Source organism: Ambystoma mexicanum, chromosome 2q, assembly GCF_040938575.1.
Source record: "Ambystoma mexicanum isolate Mex_15411 chromosome 2q, UKY_AmexF1_1, whole genome shotgun sequence".
NCBI lineage: Eukaryota > Metazoa > Chordata > Amphibia > Caudata > Ambystomatidae > Ambystoma > Ambystoma mexicanum.
In genome coordinates, this window is record NC_090924.1 from 444,612,369 (window position 1) to 444,632,317 (window position 19,949).

Sequence of the window (19,949 nt, forward strand, 5' to 3'; positions counted from 1 at the left end):
GAAACATCAAGGAAACGCCTCTCTCGCCCCTGTTCTTGCTGATCTCTGCAACCACTCCTTTGCTACTGGTTCTTTTCCATCCTCCCTCAAGCACTCCCTTGAGTGCCCCCACCTTACAAAACCCTCTGCAGACCCTTCCAGCCCAGCCAACTACCGCCCCATTTCCATCACTCCCTTCCTGGGGAAACTGCTCGGGAAGATGGCCCTGCCCCAACTCAACTCTCATACCGAACTTGTTGGCGGTCTACATGACCACCAGTCTGGATTCTGAGCATCCAGAGGCACGGAAACTGCTCTTCTGAACACCTGTGAAGAAATGCTTGCATCTCTTGACTACAACTCCCCTGCTGTCCTCATCCTTCTTGATCTTTTTTCTACCTTTGACACAGTGAACCATTCCATCCTCATAAAAAGGCCCCATGACAGATGACACCCGTGGCATCTCGGAGCGGGCAATGGACTGGCTTACGTCCTTCCTAACTAATCATTCCTCCAAAGCCATACTGGGCTCTTTCTCCTCCCCTACTTCCTCCTCCACTGTGGCGTCCCCCAGGGCTCCATTATTTCGCCCTGGCTCTTTAACATATACCTTTCTCTGCTGGCATGCCTCATTTCCTCCTCCTCCCCCAACTTCCAGTGATACACTGACGATACACAACTTTTATTCAAACTTCCCACTGACGCCTTTGCACCTTCCTTCGTCCCTGGCTACCTATCTGCCACCAAGCCTTGTGCGCCACCAATGGAACTCTGCCTCAATGCCAGCAAAACCGAGATTCTCCCTATTGGATACTCTCCACCCTACTTCTTCCCTGCACTCTGACCTTCCTCCATGCTCCCAGTCCCTGCAGCCAGAAATCGGGAGTAATCTTCGACTCCTCCCTTTCCTTCATCCCTCATATGCAGGTAATTGTCAAGAAGTCCCGCTTTCAGCTCTTCCTTCTCAAAGGAACTCTACCCTTCCTCACCTTCCCCCAGAGACTCAATCTTACCCATGCTCTGGTTCTCTCCAGGCTAGACTACTGCAGTAGCCTCCTCAATCTTCCTTCCTCCACCCTGCAACCCCTACAGCTAACCCAAAATAGGGTAGCAAGACTTATCCTTGGCCTCAAGCCCAGGGACCGCATCTCTCCTGTCCTAACAAAGCCTTCACTGGCTCCCAGTCTTGGCACAGATTAAATTCAAATCCCTGTGTATCATCCTCAATGCTATCTGGGGCCCGGGACCACTATCTTCAACGCTTCCTGACCAAATAGTCCCCTTCTAGATTCCTGTGTTCCTCTGGCACCAACTTCCTGCGTGTTAAGCGGTTTGCTAAACAGAGCTGGTGGTCGATCACTTTCCTCGGCTGGCTCCCTCCTGTGGAATAGCCTCCCTCTCCCTCTGCGTTTTGAGCATGACCTCCTTAAGTTCCGAAAAAAGCCTCAAGACCTTCCCCTTTACCTCCTCCTTCTCGTCCTCTCTTCCCTGCCAATCATACAGTAGTGTGATTGATGTGCAGGGCCCTTGTGTTTTCTTCGGGCCCTGACACCCCACAACTCTCATCCCAGCCGCTGTCTTTGTAATGCACTTACTTGGGCTCACCATCCCCACGGGTGATTCCACTTATGTACTTCTCTTCTTAGCACTTACCCTGAGCACTTCTCCATGAGCACCTCGGCACATATGCCTTACCCCCCCTCCCTTCTGCACTTGCACATTCTGAACGTTCACAAGGCACAGTAGGTTAGTCTCCCCTCCCTTTTATTCCAATTATTTGTTTGTACTTTTAATTCAATTATTTATCTTTGTTGTACTTCATTGTCTACCTTCCCCTGTCCCCCACCCTGTTACCCTGTGGGCACTTTGAAACCGTTTTGCTAATTGTATAGGCACCTAACATGTAACCAATAAATAAATAAATATGGGCTCACAGAATTGATTGGCAGTGCATTCCCGACCGTAGACCCTTGGTGATGTTGATCCCTTGCAATTTGTACCTCAGTGACTCCGATCCCTTTAGATTAGGAGTAGGAGACCTGTGTTATTTATAACAGGGCCTGACTGACTGCATGTTACTTCGTTTTTTCATGTTCTGTCTTGATTAATTGATTTCTTGATTCTTTATTTCTGTTGTGTATTTTCTTGTCATGTTTGGCTGTGGTTTACTCATTTCTTGTAGATACTAGTTTTATGCAACTTTTTTGATTTATTATAATGTGTCAAATAAATTCTAAATAATGTGATCTTTATTTAAACTTTGTGTCCATAAACTCAAAGTGGAGCAATGCTTCGCCAAAGTTATTTGGCAAATCGAGTGTGTGGCATATTGCTCAAACTCAAAATTAAGGGTCAAAGATACTATTCTGGTTTGCAAATGTGCTGTTTAATGCTCATGCATAATAGTTGTGGATTCTTTCCTGATATTGCAAAATTGCTGTATGTATTCATGCATAATATTAATTTCCTTAATAATCAGGCATAACATTCCTCATTCCAAAGTTGCTCTTAGATTTTCAAACATAATATGCAGTTACTTTTTTGTATTTACATATTTATTACGAATTCAAAACATTACAGGCAGTATTACCTCACATTTTCCGTAGTACACAAAGTCCCAGATGCCATTCTTCACAGTAGTGGTATAAACAATAGCACAATAGCAACTATCATTGTACTTTGAAATAGAATAACGTTATTGAGGCATACATTTACAAATCCAAGAATCTTTGCCAAATGTGTTCATATAGGTTTCTTTTCTTATTCCTGTACATGATTACCCTCTCCATTGTTGACATTTGCTGTAAATCTATTAACCAAGCTGAGACAGAAGGCACTTGCTCACTCTTCCATTCCCGTAATATAATTATTTTTGCGCAAAGTGATGATCTGAAGAACCAACATCGCTGCAGTCCTTAATGTTCAAAAGTAGTATTTGATTCCTCAGATATTCAAACAAAATATTCAGTTTTTAAATATTCAACAAAAGTATTAAATTCCTCTACACGTGTTTCGCCACAATGTCTATGTGGCTCATCAGGAGGTAAAAGAAGTCTTATATCTTGATTACACTTAAAGCAACTCAAGGTATTTATGGCACTGACAAAATAAATGTGGCAACTCAAATTTTAAAAACTGGTACCTAATCACCCTAAACTTTGTTGGGCTGGGTTTGATTTTTCAAATTGTGTCATCCAATTAAAAAATGATAGTGATTGTTATAAAAATCCATGTGTTGGCTTGTGTCGTGATAGGGTTATTGCTAGTACATCAATGAAATATATAGCAAAATAAAGTGACTTACAATCATTCCTGGTGGGAACAGTATTTAGCGAGGGGAGTGGCTTATGCATGGCCTTTGGTTGCTGGGAGACTTGCCAATGCGTACATCGCCTCGAGATTACTTCATCCTCTCGTAGGTGGGGTGGTTGGAAAGAGTTAAGCCCAGAAAAAGGAAGTTGGTTCCAGTGGTAGTCTGAGCCTCCATTGTAATGGAATGGTCCCACCGCTGAGGTTTGTGAGGAAGCACAGACTGCAAGAATGACTGTTGTAGACCGTACTTTCTTTGGGCCAGACATTCTGGGAAATAGTCCTCTGCAGGCCATTAAGTTGTCTGGTGGTCCTTTAAGATATAACCTGTAGTGAAATCCTCCTTTCAGATAGGTAATGGGAAATTAACTCAGCCTGTTGTTGTCCAATAAAATGTCCATGGCAACATTTTGCTTGGGAATGATTTGAAAGAGAGGAGTATCGTTAAAGGCAGCACTCTCATCCCTGGAGTTGTAAAATAAAATTCCACTCCTACCAAGGGTCAACTTACTAAAGGGGTGTTGACGCAAGAAATAATGTCAGATATGGTTATTAGTAAAACAAGTTGTGGTATATTGTAAGGAAAAAGAAAGTATCTTCGTGGGGCATTCGCAACATCTGGGAGGGATTCTGACATTTGTGTGATGCAAACGTCTTTTGTAATGCATTTGTATAGTCAAAACCTTTTCAAAAGGAACTATTCATAAAACACAGAGCATCAAACACCTACGCTTACTTTGGTATATTACATTTGTGACATGACGGGGGTCACCCCTCAGTAAGTTGCACGGGTACAAAAAAAAGGAGAAGAACGAGTTAGTTACCCAAGTCTTCAGTCGGTAAGCCTTTGACTCCACCTGCTCGGGGGTGGAGGGGTAGGTGTTCCATGAAGTCTGGGGATCCCTGTACTAGTAGTTGCCCTGGGCAATTAGGATTGTTGTTACAAAGTAAGACTTTGTGGTGGGTGCTGGTACGTTCATACAGTTTCCTTTATTCAAGATGACCCAAGTACAAGGCACAATTGAGGGGCATGGCCCCGAAGCCCCAGGGAGGACCCACTATCTGCCACCACCCGGGCTAGCTGGCACCAACTACCTGAGCTAGAACCTTCATTCACAGGCAAACACTCCAGACAGACGGGAGCATTCTAGCGATGACATCATTCACTCAAGCAACACAGATCTCAAGATATGGCATCTCCCTTCTTCAATAAAGACTAGTACATACCTGGAACACGCCCGCACGCACTACCGAACAACATTCCAACCTTAATGTTGTTAGGTGACTTGTGATTGGTTCTAGGACATGCAGCTCCAATTGTTCTTTTCCAAAGGTCTAGCTTCCTCTTGAGGGCAAATACTCTTTTAGTAATTGTAAATGAATTGGCATTGGATCCTTGCAAAGACATATTGAGGGTATTTAGCTTATCGAAAATATCAGCAAGGTATGCCAAGAGCACAAGCCAGTGGGGATCACACAGATGGTTTGCTTTGCCAGTGTCCACATCCAAAAGCAATTGCTGGGATAAATGGCACCAATGAGGATTCCTGTATACTTTGCATTACATCACAGAGCATTTCAGGACTGTAACAATGATCAGAGATCTCTACATTTGATGAAAAAGTCTGTGATAAAAGGATTGTATGTGTGAATCTCTAAATGCATAACTGATGGATGGCTTGGTGCTCACATCACAGTACTCACCCTAACATTAAAATGTTTGTAACCATGAACCATACATGCTCATTTGGACATCTTACGTTTTTGGATACAAGTATAAAATGGCTGCAACATCAACCACTCAAATGGGATACAAGGGCTCTTTGCTTCTTGTATCTGAAGAATTTTAGAGGAGGAAGGACTGGGTCTCAGTGTGGGCATGTCCAACCCCAATACAGAAACATCTTTAGGGAATTATATACACAGACAGGGCAGGATACCGCACATCCACAATAAACAATGCACAGAAAGGCTACACAGAAAGGATTGTACCTCTTTCAAAATTTAGCTTGACCAGTAATAAGCTGATGAAGCATTTTAAACAAAACCGGCTTCTGATGCGTGGTATAGGGCCCACATACCACAGTTCCTCAGCCACTACCTCGTCACCATTGCGCAGGCCTCTGGGGTTATTTCGGCAAAAAAGAGCAGGTCCATGCTCTATCTAACAGAGCTGGCATTAGCATCTCTTATTAGTGCTTGCCTGTAGCTAGTGGAAATCATGGTGTGGCAGTGTAGAAGGGGTGTTTGGCCTCGTGGATTTATAATTTGAGGCAACTGCTTTAATTGCTTTATGTGTTGAAGTGTGGCCACAGTATGGCATGCTCGTCAGAGTCACATACTATACACAGTCCAGTGTGCTCTTGTATGGACATTGGGCACATCAGACAAAAACGGGTATATGTGCTGTTACATAAGGGAGCATCACATAGACATCATTAACAATTGCTGCACACATCACTGCATTTAGTTGCCATGGACTACTCCCTGCATGTGACACACATTGAACTCCACTTTCCTAATCAAGGTACCAAGTGACATTGAGTTGCCATATGGTGTGCTCGCTAGGCAGTGGCTGGCTTGTTTAGACAATTAAAAGACCTTTGATGCTGAGAGGATGCATTTAGTCCATGTCCCAAAGCAGCCACAAGAATATGTAAGCAAGAAAACTAGAGTTAATCTTTCCGGGAATGTGCCATATGTAACTAAAAAGTAATTTAAAAAAAAAGGTTTGGTGTGTCAAATAAAGAGACACTGAAATAGTCTAAAACTTTTCTATGTGGCACGTTAATTTTCTTTTGCATAGGTTTGATCAGCTAACTGATACTTGTGCTGGCCTGGTGAATAGAAATGGCCCATGTTCAGTTCTTACACTGAAATGTTAAGCATATACTGTATAAAAATAATGGGTTGTTAAATGAGCCATCACTTATAAATTGCCCCACTTGAAAGGCTGTCAAAACAAAGAATGAGGGGAGTAGGTTGTGTGACTCCGGAGCATCTTACATGCTGTGTTTGGAATATGCATTCCTTTGTTTGCATATTCCAAACGCATCGCAGTCATCTACAAGTCAACAGAGATCAGCCAGCTGCAAATCGCCGAGCAGCGCTCACCGGCACAGCAGGCTGCTTAATCTGTTGTCTGGCTGCTTTCTGTGTGGACCCCTTACTGCGCCCACCTCCTGAGCTATTTAGCTCTGCGCCCCAGGTTGCCTGCTCCGTCCAGGCCAAGAAACAGGGCTGCCTGTAATTTTCTTTTTTCAGGCTGTGGATGCATGCCCTCCAGAGGGGCACGCCCCATAGTTTGAATACTGCTGCTCTAGACAGAAACACAGCTCCTCCTACCTGGGTCTACCGCCCCCAGGTCTCAAGACTGCCACTCTCGAGCACGAAGCATAACGTCAGGTGTAAACAAAACAAACACATTGACCTTGAGCCGTACCATGCAAGCAAAAGTACAAATGACGGCAAGTTCAGCCTTGTGCAAACGATGGACACAGACAAGGCCAAGATAACACCACAATCTCCACTCCTTCAGTGAGAGTGAAACTTAGCAAAGAAAAAAGTCTTCACTCATTTGCCATGTTCCAGATGCCCAGGAGCAGACATAAAAGGATGCTGAAGGGTCCTTTCCTTCATGTATTCTCCGTGCTAACACCATCCTGAATGAACGGAACAGAATGCTGGAGTTCTGAGCTTCGCCATCATCCCTGGCAATGCCACAACATCATAATTTGGCGATTGCAAAGTGAGCAAGACTGAGCTCCCAGAACATAACAGCAGCAACGGCTCTCCATGGAAAGGACGAGAGGTACGTGCCATGACCTCTCCTCAATGCAGCTGCAATTGAGTCCCTGGAAGGGTGAGCACACAGCGGCAAATGTGTTATACACACATTTCTGTCTATTGCCTGCTCAGGTGTGAGTGGAGTGAGTGCAGGTACATTCATACAGATTCCTTTATTCAAGATGACAGAAGTAGATGACACAGTTGAGGGGCAAGGCCCCAGAGGGGACCCGAGCCCCAAGGAGGACCCACTGGCTCCCACCTTTGAGGCAAGCAGACACCAACTGCCTGAGCTAGAGCCCTCATTCACAGGCAAACGTTCCAGACACACAGGAGCATTCTAGCGATGACATCATTCATTCAAGCAACACAGATCTCAATATATAACAACTGTCTACTGAGGATCCTGCAGAAAAGCCTCTAGTAGATTTGGCTTCTCTTTTGGTTGGATGTGTTGTCTCACCATTAGGTTAGATAGTTGCACAGCCCTCAACAGAACATTGTAGAAATATTTCCCTAACAGCAAGGATCTCTTGGTCCTCCCCAATACATGGAATTGCCTCATGAAGAATACTACTACAGACACTCTGAATAACCCTATATCTAATGGAAAACAACCCATGTGGTCATGCAGACCCACGATAGGTGAATAATGATGAAGAAACTGGAGTAACGGGCCTTTTAAATGAGATCTATGTGAGGTAATGCATCTGTGTTGGCCTGCAGTCATGCAGACCCGAGAGAGGGGAATAGTGACTGGAAAACGATAAGAATTACCCACTGGGGCTTTAATGGCGTGTTGCTTTCATAGACACTGGAGCTCACAATGGGAAAAAGAGTGCTTGCTTGCTGGCTATGCTGAGATGCAAGTACCATGTGCACGTTCTACCACACGTGCGACATGCAGGCCATAGGCATTAGCCTGGTGGGGCGGAGAGATTTGAGGTCTGTAAATTCTCAGAGAAAGTGTTAATGAGTGTTTGTGTGCATCTGGATAAGCGGAGCAAGTAGTCATCGAGAGATGTGGTAATGAGAGTGCTGAAGATGAAGGAGGGGGCAGTGGAGAAAAGTGAAGGTGAGATGCTGAAGTGGAGGACGAGATGGTGAGAGCTGGAGGTGGAGGAGGTGAGGAGAGAGCTGAAGATGAAATGGAGAAGGGGGGGGGTGCTGAAGGTGCAGGGAGGAAGTGGACAAAAGAAAGTTGTAATAGGTGAACATTGGGAATAAGGGGAAAGGACAGAGGTTGCCCGAGAACATAAAGGGTGAAGGAGAGAAAAGAGATGGCAGGAGAATAGTAGTAAGGAGGAGAGTACATAACAGACCATAAGGGAGGGGAGGAACCTGAAGGAGATTAAAAGCGAAAGTAGGAGAAATGGAGAGTAGCGAGGCCCCTGGTAGCATAGGGCTATCCACAGACAGATAATAAGACAAGAACAGTCAAATCGCTGTCGTGGAGGAGAAATAAGCTTGTTGCAGACCAGTGAGGAGGATAGCTGACAGACAAGAGTCATTCTCACTTGGACAAATAAACTCGCCATTAGGCTGGAATACAGACGCCCTGATGGTAAAAATCCCCCTCTCACCCAATTGCTATCCATGTTATCTACCGGCCTCCCAGCCCATTACTTGACTTTCATGAAAACATACTCAATTTACGAGGGGTGAACTTAAAAACCACTTAAAAACCACTACTAAATCCATCCTACTGGAGGACTTAAACCTGGGCTTCAATGATCCTAAGGATAAACAAGCCAAGTCTCTTGCCAAAGCAACTCTAAGACCTGGGATTCCTGCAACGAATCAAGAACCCAACCTACTCCAATGGACATATTCTAGACTGGGTTGCGGACCACAGTTGCGCTGCAGACATCCAACACTCCCTGCCCCTGGATGGACCAACATCTTATTCATTTCTCCATCCCTACCACCATTAAAACCATGAAACCTAACACCCCATCCACGCCAGCATTAGCTAGATGCTCACGTAACCTTACCAAAGATCAGATTCTAACGTTTCTAAAGGTTCCGACCCTCAAGCCTCCATTCGCCAACGACCCCCTTGCTCCGGTAGAGCTTTATAACACTACAATCAAAAAAGCAGTGGATTCCATTGCCCCCCTAGAGAGAAAGAAAGCAAAAGGGAAGAAGCATGCCAACTCTTGGTTCACAGCAGATCTCAAAGAATTACACACCCTTAAGCGCAAGTGGCAATCCTATCCACAGAATTCCACTCAAGAGGCCTACAACATTTTTGGCACACATTACAAAAAAGCCACTCTCTAGCCAAATCTACATCCTATAAAGCTAGAATTGCAAATGCCAAATCGGAATCAAAAGAACTGTTTGCCATATTCAAGGAACTGGCCTTCCCAGCCACTAGCACCCAGGAACTTGTGAAAGATGAAACCTGGTGCTCGAGCATCCAAACAGCCATGCTAAACAAAATAGATTTCTTGCAGAAAAAAATCAATTCCCACTATAATGCCCTACCTAAATCCGACATGCCCATCTCACCAATAAAAAACTCTCGACACCAAGGAGAAGACATTCTTCTCCTTCAGAGATGTAACAGAAACCGAAGTATTAGCCCTCCACAAATAAAACCCTCCAATTGCAAGGGTGATGTCTGCCCAGCCAATCTTATCAAAGATTACGCAGACACACTTGTTCCATTTCTGACAGCCTTCATTAATGCCTCATTCGCATCTGGCATTGTCCCATCCTGCCTGAAAGAGGCCTTGGTTTGCCCACTTTTGAAAAAACCATCCTTGGACCCGGGATCACCTAACAACTACAGACCCATCACCACTGTACCATTCCTGCTGAACAGTCTAGACAAAGCTGCATATATGCAAATCCAACATTTCCTGGAAGTGAAGAGCGTCCTTGGAAAGAGGCAATCAGGTTTCCACCCAGGCCACAGGACGGAGTCGGCTTTACTTGATCTAAAGAACTAATTGGGGGAAATAATGGACAAAGGCAACTCTGCGCTGCTCCTTCTCCTTGATTTGTCGGCAGCTTTTGATCTTGTCGACCACAAGATCCTCTGCAGACAACTCAGGAATGCAACCCACAGGGCTCCTGCACCTCACCCACATTGTACAACATCTTCACCCTACCACTCTTCAACAACCTGGACAATCTCGGCATAGCATACACAAACTATGCCGATGACGCACAAGTCCTCCCCCCACTCACTGGCTCTTATGAAAAAGATGCAGAAACACTGTGCAAAACCTATGCCACCATCCAACCCTAGATGGCGGCTAATGGACTGTGTGTCAATGGGGAACAAACGGAAATTTCCCTGGTTGGCCCCAAAGAAATTCTCAACAAACTTGACAATCAATACAGCGCCTTCAACATGGATAACACCCAAATCATTTTCTCACCAGAAGTCAAAACCTTGGGGGTTTACATTGACACCACTCTCTGCATGACGCGCCAAGTTAGCGCCATTGCATCCTCGGCTGCACTCATGACCAAATCATCAATGCTGTAAAACCCTACTTATCCACTAGAAACTGCCTGTCCATAGCCAGAGCTTCCATTGGGGCCAAACTGGACTATTGTAATGTCCCGTTTGCGGGCAGCTTGGCCAAAAACCTCAACAGGCTACACATAATTCAAAATAATACCCTCAGAGCGGCTCTAAGCATTCCCAAAAAGGAGCACATCTCCCATGCAAGACATGACGCCGACTGGCTCCAAGTCAAAGAGTGTATACTCTTCAAGACCCTAACCACAACCCACAAGTGCCTATCACTCACAGATCCTCCGTACCTCTCAGAAAAAGTAGTCCGAGCCACTTCCTATCAGCTTAACGTCCCTACCTTCAAACGAGTCAAAGCAGGAGGCTCGAGCTTCCTATTTCTAGCACCTAAACATTGGAATGCCCTGCCCACAACCCTAAGGAATGAGACCTTCCACGCATCCTTCTGCAAATCACTCAAAACTAAGCTCTTCGACTAGCTCACCCCACTACACCTAGCCCACACCACTCATCCATCCTAGGAAATCACGAGTTATAGCTGGTTCCTCTGGAACCTTGAGAATTAAAGCTGCACAACATGTATATGTCAATATAACCTTGTACTTGCCTGTATCATGTTCACTGTACCCAAGAACACACAGTCCGTCATGTGTTTTCATGTAACTAAGTCTTATTGTAACAGCACCATGATGCCCCAGGGCCGCCTTGTGCCCTTTACAAATGTAAAAGCCGGTCAAGTGGCACAGCGAGTAGAGCGCTCGCTTTGACACCTGTGCAGAGCCTGCGGATGCAGGTTCAAATCCCGGTAGAGCCAAACTCAGCCTTTAATACTTCTGAGGTCGATAAATGAGCACCACACACCGTGGGTAATAATAAGCAGCGCTCAGATACCTGAGGGCTCGTAGCGCTATATAAATGCTAAATAATAATAATAAATACACAAATAAATTGTCCAGGCATAGAGACAGTTCCTCCGGAGCAAGAGGTTGCATCAGGAGCAAAAGATTGTTGGTTTGGGGAGGAGGCAAGTAAACTGTGACTGGGTGGCAGGAGCCGGTCCCAGGGCTAGAGCAGCATATTAGCACTTAGGCACCTAGAGACCCTGCTGACACACAATGGAGACCCTATTACTGGAAATATTGGGTATTCAGCTGAGTGCTTGCGCAACCTAAATGATGTTATCCACCATGTGCCACAGGTGGAAATCTCCTTGAATCCAAGACACCAACCATATAAGCCAATTCGTGCCAAGAGACCTGGAGAGACTATTTGTTAAGAACAACTTTTTGTTATTTTGTTGACTTAACACTTTGGCATGGAGACAACTTGAACCAGATACTTTGTTTTGTGTAGAAAGGATTTATTTTGTTAATTGTGTTTGAAGAGGAAAAGACGGTCCAACCGTTTCATGGTAAAAAAAAACCCAGTCCTGTTCCACTAGTAGTCATAAACTTTGGCCCATGAGCCCTATTATCTAAGGAGAGGTCAGCTGAAGGTTGTGGGAAGCCAAGGAGGCCACAACACCAAGGCTTGTATTTGCTTGGAGAGGAACGCTTTCATTTTTCCTGTCTTGGAAATACCTGGCCTAAAGAGAGGCTGGATAAACTCTCAGCCAACTGAGTTTGGACTCCGAGACATACCCCATAGTTATTAGTTGGCCATCCCTATCACTACCTTTTGATAGAAAGAGTCCTTTTCAAAGATATGTGTTTTGTAAAAACCTAAGTCAAGACTTGTTATCAAAACCCATTTCCTTCTTGTCTGGTTTTGTTCTGCCATGTCTTGGTGACACCTTCCATGCAAATGGTACTTTCCAGTTTACCAGAGACAGAATGGGGTTGTAGCGCTATGGTAGCTTCACTGAGCGGGGGGTTAGGACCCATTGATTGAGTGCCAGTGCGCTCTTACTACTGCATCAAGATACCTTAAAAGGGGCAGAAGCCCTAGTAGGCTGCATGTGACAAGCCCCTGCCACATGGGCTGGGTAAAGCAGGGTGAGCCAGAGAATCCACCATGAACCTTCCCACAAGTGATGACCCCAGGCGCCGATGCCCCCACCATTCACCACTAGTCAGACCTGACTGTCACTGAGCCCATGCGCCAGTGACCTGGTTGCATCCATTCAAAGGTTCTTGAAGGCACCCATTCAGTTGGGGTCTCCCACATTCAACTTTGGTCGGGCTTCTTTCCAGATTCTTTTGTCAGGTGAGGATTCAGGGTTGAATTCCAGATACCATTCACATACCTGGTCCTGGCAACTGGACTCCTATCCGAGGCAGGCAGAACTGTGTGCAGACACATCTTTATCGCATCCCTTCTTTCATACGAAAATTGTCTAACATTTGGTACTGTGTTTTACATGGAGGTCCTTGGTGACTACATCACTGTTTAAAAAAAGAGCCAACACGGGGAGCCATGCCTGTAGATTCGCATAGGAGCAACAGGGTACACAGTCTAACCTGACCATGTAGAGTTTTGCATGCCGCAGGGAGTGTATGCGGCATGTGCATCCTTGGCGAGGCCTCACATGAAGTCTGATCTGGGAATAATTTCAGTAAACATGTGAGTTAATGGTGAAAAATAGAGTAGCCTCGCACCACAATGGCAGGATGAGGCTTTTGTCTCAGAGAGAGGGAGAGAATGAATAAGGAGGTGCATGACATCATCACTGACATAGTGACCATACACCTTTAAAGAATTGGAAGGAAAAGTCTTGGTTTTCTGCCACAGGGCCATTAGGTCACAGTGGCGTTCATAGTAATGTGTTTATGGTTGGAGTTTTGAAACTGAGCTTTCTCATGCCATCATACCTCTGATGGCATCCATGTGCGCCCATGGTAGAAGAAAGGTGTAAGGGAACTGGAAACGACAAAGGTGAGACTAGGTTAGGAGAGTAGGTGAGAGAATGACAGACATGTGGAGATATAAGAACATAAAAGGTAGAAAGTAAGGAACAAGGTATCGACAAGAGGTGAGAGAAATAAAGTTCAGCGTTCATATTTAGCATGGCTCCCATATTGCCTCTCCACCACCACTGAACCCACAAACCATGACCTCTGCAACAAGCACTTGTACTCACAATGTGGTTGTGGCCATGTCACCGAGCAGTCTAGAGGCCTTGGCTTCACTGGGATTCCTTTTGAGATGCCATCATGTTCCTACCACAATTGCTTTGATAGCAGTCACACCCGTGTTGTTTGTTTGTGGCCAGAACTGCGACTGACGGATCGGCACAGTCAACCCCCCCCCCCAAAGACCAGTTTGAATTTAGTGCAGCTTGTTCCCACCTCTTAACCTTTGTCCCATTTTCTCTAGGGTGGTTGACAATGAGGGTACACTGCAGTTAAAGCGCAGCTTCCAGATCCAACAGAGTTCGCACCCGTTGCGCAGCATCTTCTGTCCACTCATGTCCTTCCGCCAGGGGGCCTGCGTAGGTGAGTATTTGGGTCTGCACTTTTTTATGGCGGAATTTGCATGCGATAACAATTGGAGGTCCTATGGGTGAGTGTGTTGAGGTTGGTAAGGGAATCCAAATGGAAAGCTGTCATATAAGGAGACCATAGAACCTGTATTTGAATCAGCGTTCAGTTCCCTTGTGAACGGAAGGAGCCATTGTAAGTGAAAATCCTTCCTCTTTTGTGTCGTAGACTGCATATGTGCTCTATACTGCTTATGCACCCCCTTTAATTACACAATGCTGGATCATTACGTGCAATGTGGAGATGGCCTATCCTTTGTCCTCACCGTCTTTCTCCCATTCTCTGGTTGCCTGCACAGAGTTGCCACCTTTGTCTAATCTGAATGCTAGAGGGGCATAGGTTCCGCCTCTAATTTTCACTTCCCAGTGGGTTTGGTTGTGGTAAACGGGTGGAGGTAGAAACAGTAATAAATGGAGGGATCCGAGAATAGCTGATGTTGAAGGGAGAGGCAGGTCGAAAGGATAGGGAACACCTCGTTTTGTAGAACGAGACAAACATCCGGACATGCATTTGCTTTTGTAGCCTGTATGCATTGTGATTGCGTCCACATTGTAGTTCTAATTCAAGAAACGTCAAGCGAGAGATCTCCATTTAAAATAAAAATGACTAATTCCTGCCACAGTTCATTGTGTTTGTGACTAGAATTCCCAACTTAATTAGAATTGTGTTGCAGTAGCCTGTGCAGTAAGCCCGGATGGCCTTCCGGAATTTACCTGTGCCAGGGCTTCTTCTAATGCCCTGACTCATTGACTGGTTGTTGTGTTACAGGCAGGCATGCATAAGTACTCTGCTAGCTAAATACTGCATGATTAGGACAAGAAGTATCGAGTGAAATTCCCCAGAATTTCTTACAATTTTATCTCTACTCCAAAGGTGAAGGTAAATTTGTTTGCCTTAAATAATGGGGGTTGCGCCCAAAAACGATGTTTCCTATAACCAAATGGCTCACCGTCATTTTCAAGAAAAATGTTGCACCATATTCCGAGGGGGCATTTTTCTGATGCCCTTTGCCATCCTTGATCAAATTTAGATGTGCAAAGTTGCTTTTCCAGACATTCCGCCACCCATAGTCACAAATGTCATACGCATTAAAATGCTTTCTTTGTGCCTTTTTGTACAAGAGGAAGGCACAATGTGCAATTTAGTTATTATTGACCAAAAGGTCTGGGGGCCCCTCTACCGAGAACAAACATGGCCAAATAACCTCTTCTATGGGAAGGTGCCCACTCAGGAGGATCTACAACCACATTTTAGCTCACTGTACCTTTCACACAGAAGTAGTAACCATTTGCATATCAATCTTTGTCCCACCCCTTAAGTGCCAAGGACAAGTATGCTCGTCCTTTTTGCATAATAGCCTGGCACTTAAGGGCAGTCCAGCACCGAAATGCTAGACAATTCTCTGAACAAGAGTACCAACAGGAACCTTAGACATGGGTTTCGGGCTAGTCGGGCCTCATTATTGAGGTGAAGCGGAGCCTCTCTAAGCACAATGAGCAGGGGGCCCACGTCTGTATTACCCTGGCCAACTTAGGATGAATCCCCACAGTTGAAGACTATCCTATATATTTTTTATCTGTATACAAATTAGATGTGTGTTTGCCTCAAAATTATCCCATTTGTTTGCATTTCGTTAAATCGATTTTATCGGAACATGCATTCCCCAGTGACCTACTGCTGCACGACATTGATAATGTGCATAGAATAATGATTTCTATTTTGCAAAACCCAGGCTGATTTTGTTCATCTTCCTAGATCTCCATCTATCCCTTTTCTATCCACTTCCTGATTGCCCTTTGCCCCTTTAGCTTACCATGTTATTAGTTCCATTATGTGTTTACGGTCTTATTTTATCATTGTTCTTTCTCTGACCTACTTTATTCTTCCTCGCTTTTGTATTTACTTTTTTCTCTTGTTATTTTCCATCCCTTCCTTTGTGCCCCCTTATTTCATTGTCTAATCTTCCCTATACCACTGTGTTTTTCCACATTTCATTCACTGCCTGTTCTACTCTCCCTCGATTTATTCTTTCCCTTCTTTCCATCTGTCTCTTACTAATCCCCCCATGTCGCTTTTCCTTTCATGCCTACGTTTGTCAGTCTATTTTCCTTCAATTTTTCTCCTTGCATCCAACCTTTTTCAGTTTTTCTCTTTCCACCCTTTCCTTCTGGACCGTCTCTCCCTCTCACCCTTGGTCTCACTTCTCTCCACTTGTCTTCTCCCTTACAGTGACCGGAAGTGAGGACATGTGTGTATACTTCTTTGATGTGGAGAGAGCCACCAAAGCCATTGTCAACAAGCTACAGGGCCATAGTGCTGCCGTCCTTGATGTCAGTTTCAACTGTGATGAGAGCCTGCTGGCCTCCAGCGACGCTAAGGGCATGGTTATCATTTGGAGACGGGAGCAGAAGTAACCAAAGCACATAACCTCCCTGGTGGCAAAGTCTGTGGGAGAAGAGTAATTGTGTATGTGCTCTAAGGCTACCACACCAGGAGGTCTGTACTGTCATGTCCACCATTGGGTCCCTGGAAAATTGCCTTCACATGGATTTCCACTGGAGGAAGACCTTGCCTCACTATCTACAGTTTCATTCCACTCCGCAAGTTACTCTGCCAATTGCAAGGAGATTTGTGTAGTTCCATCTTCGAGAGTATTTCTTTGTAGTCAATTTACTGTGTGGACTCCTATACACTAACGTTCCAGGCAAATGTTGCAGCTAGAAGCCTAACCTCGCAGGGTGGACATTATTGACAGTTGTGCTGTTTGCTGCTGCATCGACGGGAGCAGTTGTTGGGCAGACATGTCAGCGTAATGGGGAACAGGCTGCGATGCAGAGCGCACAGTTCATAACCTTGCATGATCAAATGAGTATGAAGCTTCACTGTAGACTAATAATATTTAATATTGATTAAAGGGGGGAGGGGTTCGGATCGTTATTTTGAGTCCATAATAGAGGGGTATTAGCGTGTGTGGAGGCGTTCTAAGTCAATGTTTGGTGCTAGGCTACTGTAATATAAGATTTTGTTTTGAACCTATGGAGTTGACCTCTGATCTTCCAACCTGTAAACTCCAAGTTAAAGCTGCATTAAGGCTCAGTTTGAGAATAAGACATTTGGTTGTCCTGGAGGGAGGTATTTTGTTCCATGCCTGCTATGCGTGTTGGAATTCTATCATTCTTAAGTCTGTTTGGTTTCACACAGCGGCAGCAGGTGTGAAGTTTGACACAGGCTTTTGGGTGTCTGACTGACCTGATGGGCAAACCTGAAAGATTTTTTTTTTTGCTGCTGGTTTTTGTTATCCTCCCTATTGTTTTTCTTCTATCGGATGTATTTGATTTCGCCTAATCCATTTCTCCTAATTGTGAAATCTTCGAATTTTATTTCTATGAATTTCTTTTATGTTGTGTGGGAGACTCCCTTCCCCGTACTCTTACTCCACCCCATCTATCTTTTAAAATTTAAACCACTTAGCCAACTAAATTCGACAAACGTTTTTTTTAAAGATTTCTTATTCAGTGAAATATAGGTATTCACTTCTAAGTTCCTAGTCAAGGTGTTACGATGGTGGCGTTTGCACCCAATGGAAAGTGCTTGAATAGAACGTTAGAATCACAAGATGCCTGCCTGCGAATTATTCAAAGGTTATATACCACCTGTGCGTTCTACAGTTGCAGTTTTTTGAATGATGGTAAGTGGGGGCAGGAAACAGCATATGTTGGGTCCCCTTCAAATGTTCACATAAGAACAGCTGCTTCACGCTTATTTTGATGCATTAGTGACCATTATACTTTCACTCCTTACCAAACTTTAAAGCACAACCAGATTACCCGGACTTCCCTTTGGCATTGGCAGGAGGATGACGTTCCATGTCCTTGTAACAGTGGTTCTCCAGTTAGGGTATCCTTTCCAGATGCATGAGCTAAGATTTCTTTAAAATGATTTTATGTTTTCTAAACCAATTAGAAACAATGTTTAGATGGAGTTCCTTTGAAACAGGACTCCACTAACCTTGCATATACTCAAATTATTCTTAGCACTCAAGAAGTCACTGTTTTTTGTTTCAGCTCGGATGTTTAACGCTTGCTAAGATCTAAGTAGGGGAACCACTGCCTCCTCCTTGGACAAATGTGGATTGTGGTTGTTCGCCAAACATCAATAGGAGTAACATGAATGTGTTCTAGCCTGTTAAGTTACATGTTGTCTGTTAGAAGATTGAGTTGCCTGTATTGAGTAAGTCCAGGCCATACTGTTAATCCTAGTAGTGCAAGTTTGTGATGTAGCATCCTCATTTCATTAATACAAGTCCTGTCTCAGGTTGCATAGCTCTTAAGTTTCCCCATCCCATGCATGAGAAAGTCGTCCAATTCTCTTTTTTTTTTTTACTGGGAATTGTAGTGTTGTTGGTTCCATTTTAAATGTAGGACTGTAACTCCCAGAATTTTGAGAAAAAGCCAGGCGGGAAGACTTTCTCATGCATTGGGGAAACTTGAGAGGTCCAACTGTGTTGCCATCCTCTCCACCTTCTGCATCTCCCAGTCAAGTTTTGCCAGAGCGCCATCGCTACAACCCATTTAGGCTAGCTTTCACCAGAGACAGCATTGTGATAGCTACTGCCATATGGAGCCCCATCTGCATCACTGCCATTATTGTGATTTCTGGATATAAAGGAATCATTGCTTGGAAGGCTCTTGTATGCCTTTTTGCTGGGTCTGTCTTGGTTTCCTTTACGCCCCACTCTGCACTTCCATGCACACTGTCAAGCCAACACGCATGATTCACCCACTGGGACCTGGAGCAGGCTGCGAGTGTCAAGGAGGAGGAACGGTTTCTATTCTCCACTCTCTGTGGCCTTTTTTTCACTCCACACCACCCACCATCTCCATTGCTCTGACATCACAATCTGGGTACCCAACCTTAGTGGTGGCTTCCCAGAGCGCAACCGTCGCAAGACAGGCCTTGTTAAGACTGAGAGCAGATTTTTCATAGAGAATGGTGCACTCCCAATATAAAAATACAAAATGGAAGAAACATCCTATGGCCATGTGAAACTATGTATAAAAGAGATCTTAAATAGTCATGTGATACTTTTTTGAAAAGCTGTGCTGTGGAAGGTAACGTAAGTGTTTTGGAAACACGGAGCAGTAATGCACTCTTGTTAGTGCTAAAGCAGTTATTTTCTTTCTCTCTGGGTGATTTGAACCCGCTAGGTAATACCCGTAGTGTAGCACCCTGTGTGTTCTTGTGGTGGGGGGGTAAACCTTATATGCCGTTTTCCGTTTTGCAGTTGTAAGTTAACGTGCTGGTAAAACAGCTCAAGGTTGTCTCTTTACATTGTTTCTGATTGGATGAGTGCCCAGTGTTGCATGGTGATATTTTTATAAACCCTCTGGTGTGGCGTTCCAGATGAGAAACCCAATGGCGAAAGAAGTGTTCATCAGCAAGTTAGTATACATTATCCATTTATCACGTATAATAAAAATTACTTGCCTCTTCCCTTAAATTATGCTGATCGTTCAGGAATCCCCAGCACCCCAAAATAGAGCCAGAGAAAATGTCTAAGTCTAGTTAAGTACCTCTTAACTTTTTAGGAGTTTCTAAAGGTTCCAAACGTTTTCCCCTCACAAAACGGGCAAACCCAATATCCAGGACCTTCGAGTACTGGTTAGCCTAGACATCGCTACTGGCCTTAGGTATAAAAAAAACTTCCAAGACTAGAATAAGTCTTGGCAGAGTGGGGGCAGACATCTAGAACACCACAAAGGGGCAAATAGGAATGTTGTTTTGACTCCACATGAAGTGCAGAAGCACTAACAGTGTTCAGAGTGGGTTCTATGTGATAAGGTCGCCAGACAAAATCCAGCCGCCGAAAATCCGTTTAAAAAAAAAAAACACATTTTTGTACC

At 44.6% G+C, this 19,949-nt stretch overlaps 1 protein-coding gene across 8 annotated transcripts in view; it reads left to right on the forward strand.

Moving 5' to 3' along the window:
- Positions 1-18,729, forward strand: part of WDR13 (WD repeat domain 13) — a 258,747-nt gene extending 240,018 nt beyond the window's left edge. For all 8 annotated transcript variants that reach the window (XM_069647513.1, XM_069647515.1, XM_069647514.1 and 5 more), the window contains 2 exons: positions 13,883-14,001; positions 16,276-18,729. In XM_069647513.1, the coding sequence (XP_069503614.1) occupies positions 13,883-14,001; positions 16,276-16,460 (304 nt within the window). In that variant the 3' untranslated portion in view covers positions 16,461-18,729. The remainder of the gene's footprint in view (positions 1-13,882; positions 14,002-16,275) is intronic.
- Positions 18,730-19,949: the final 1,220 nt, after the last annotated feature.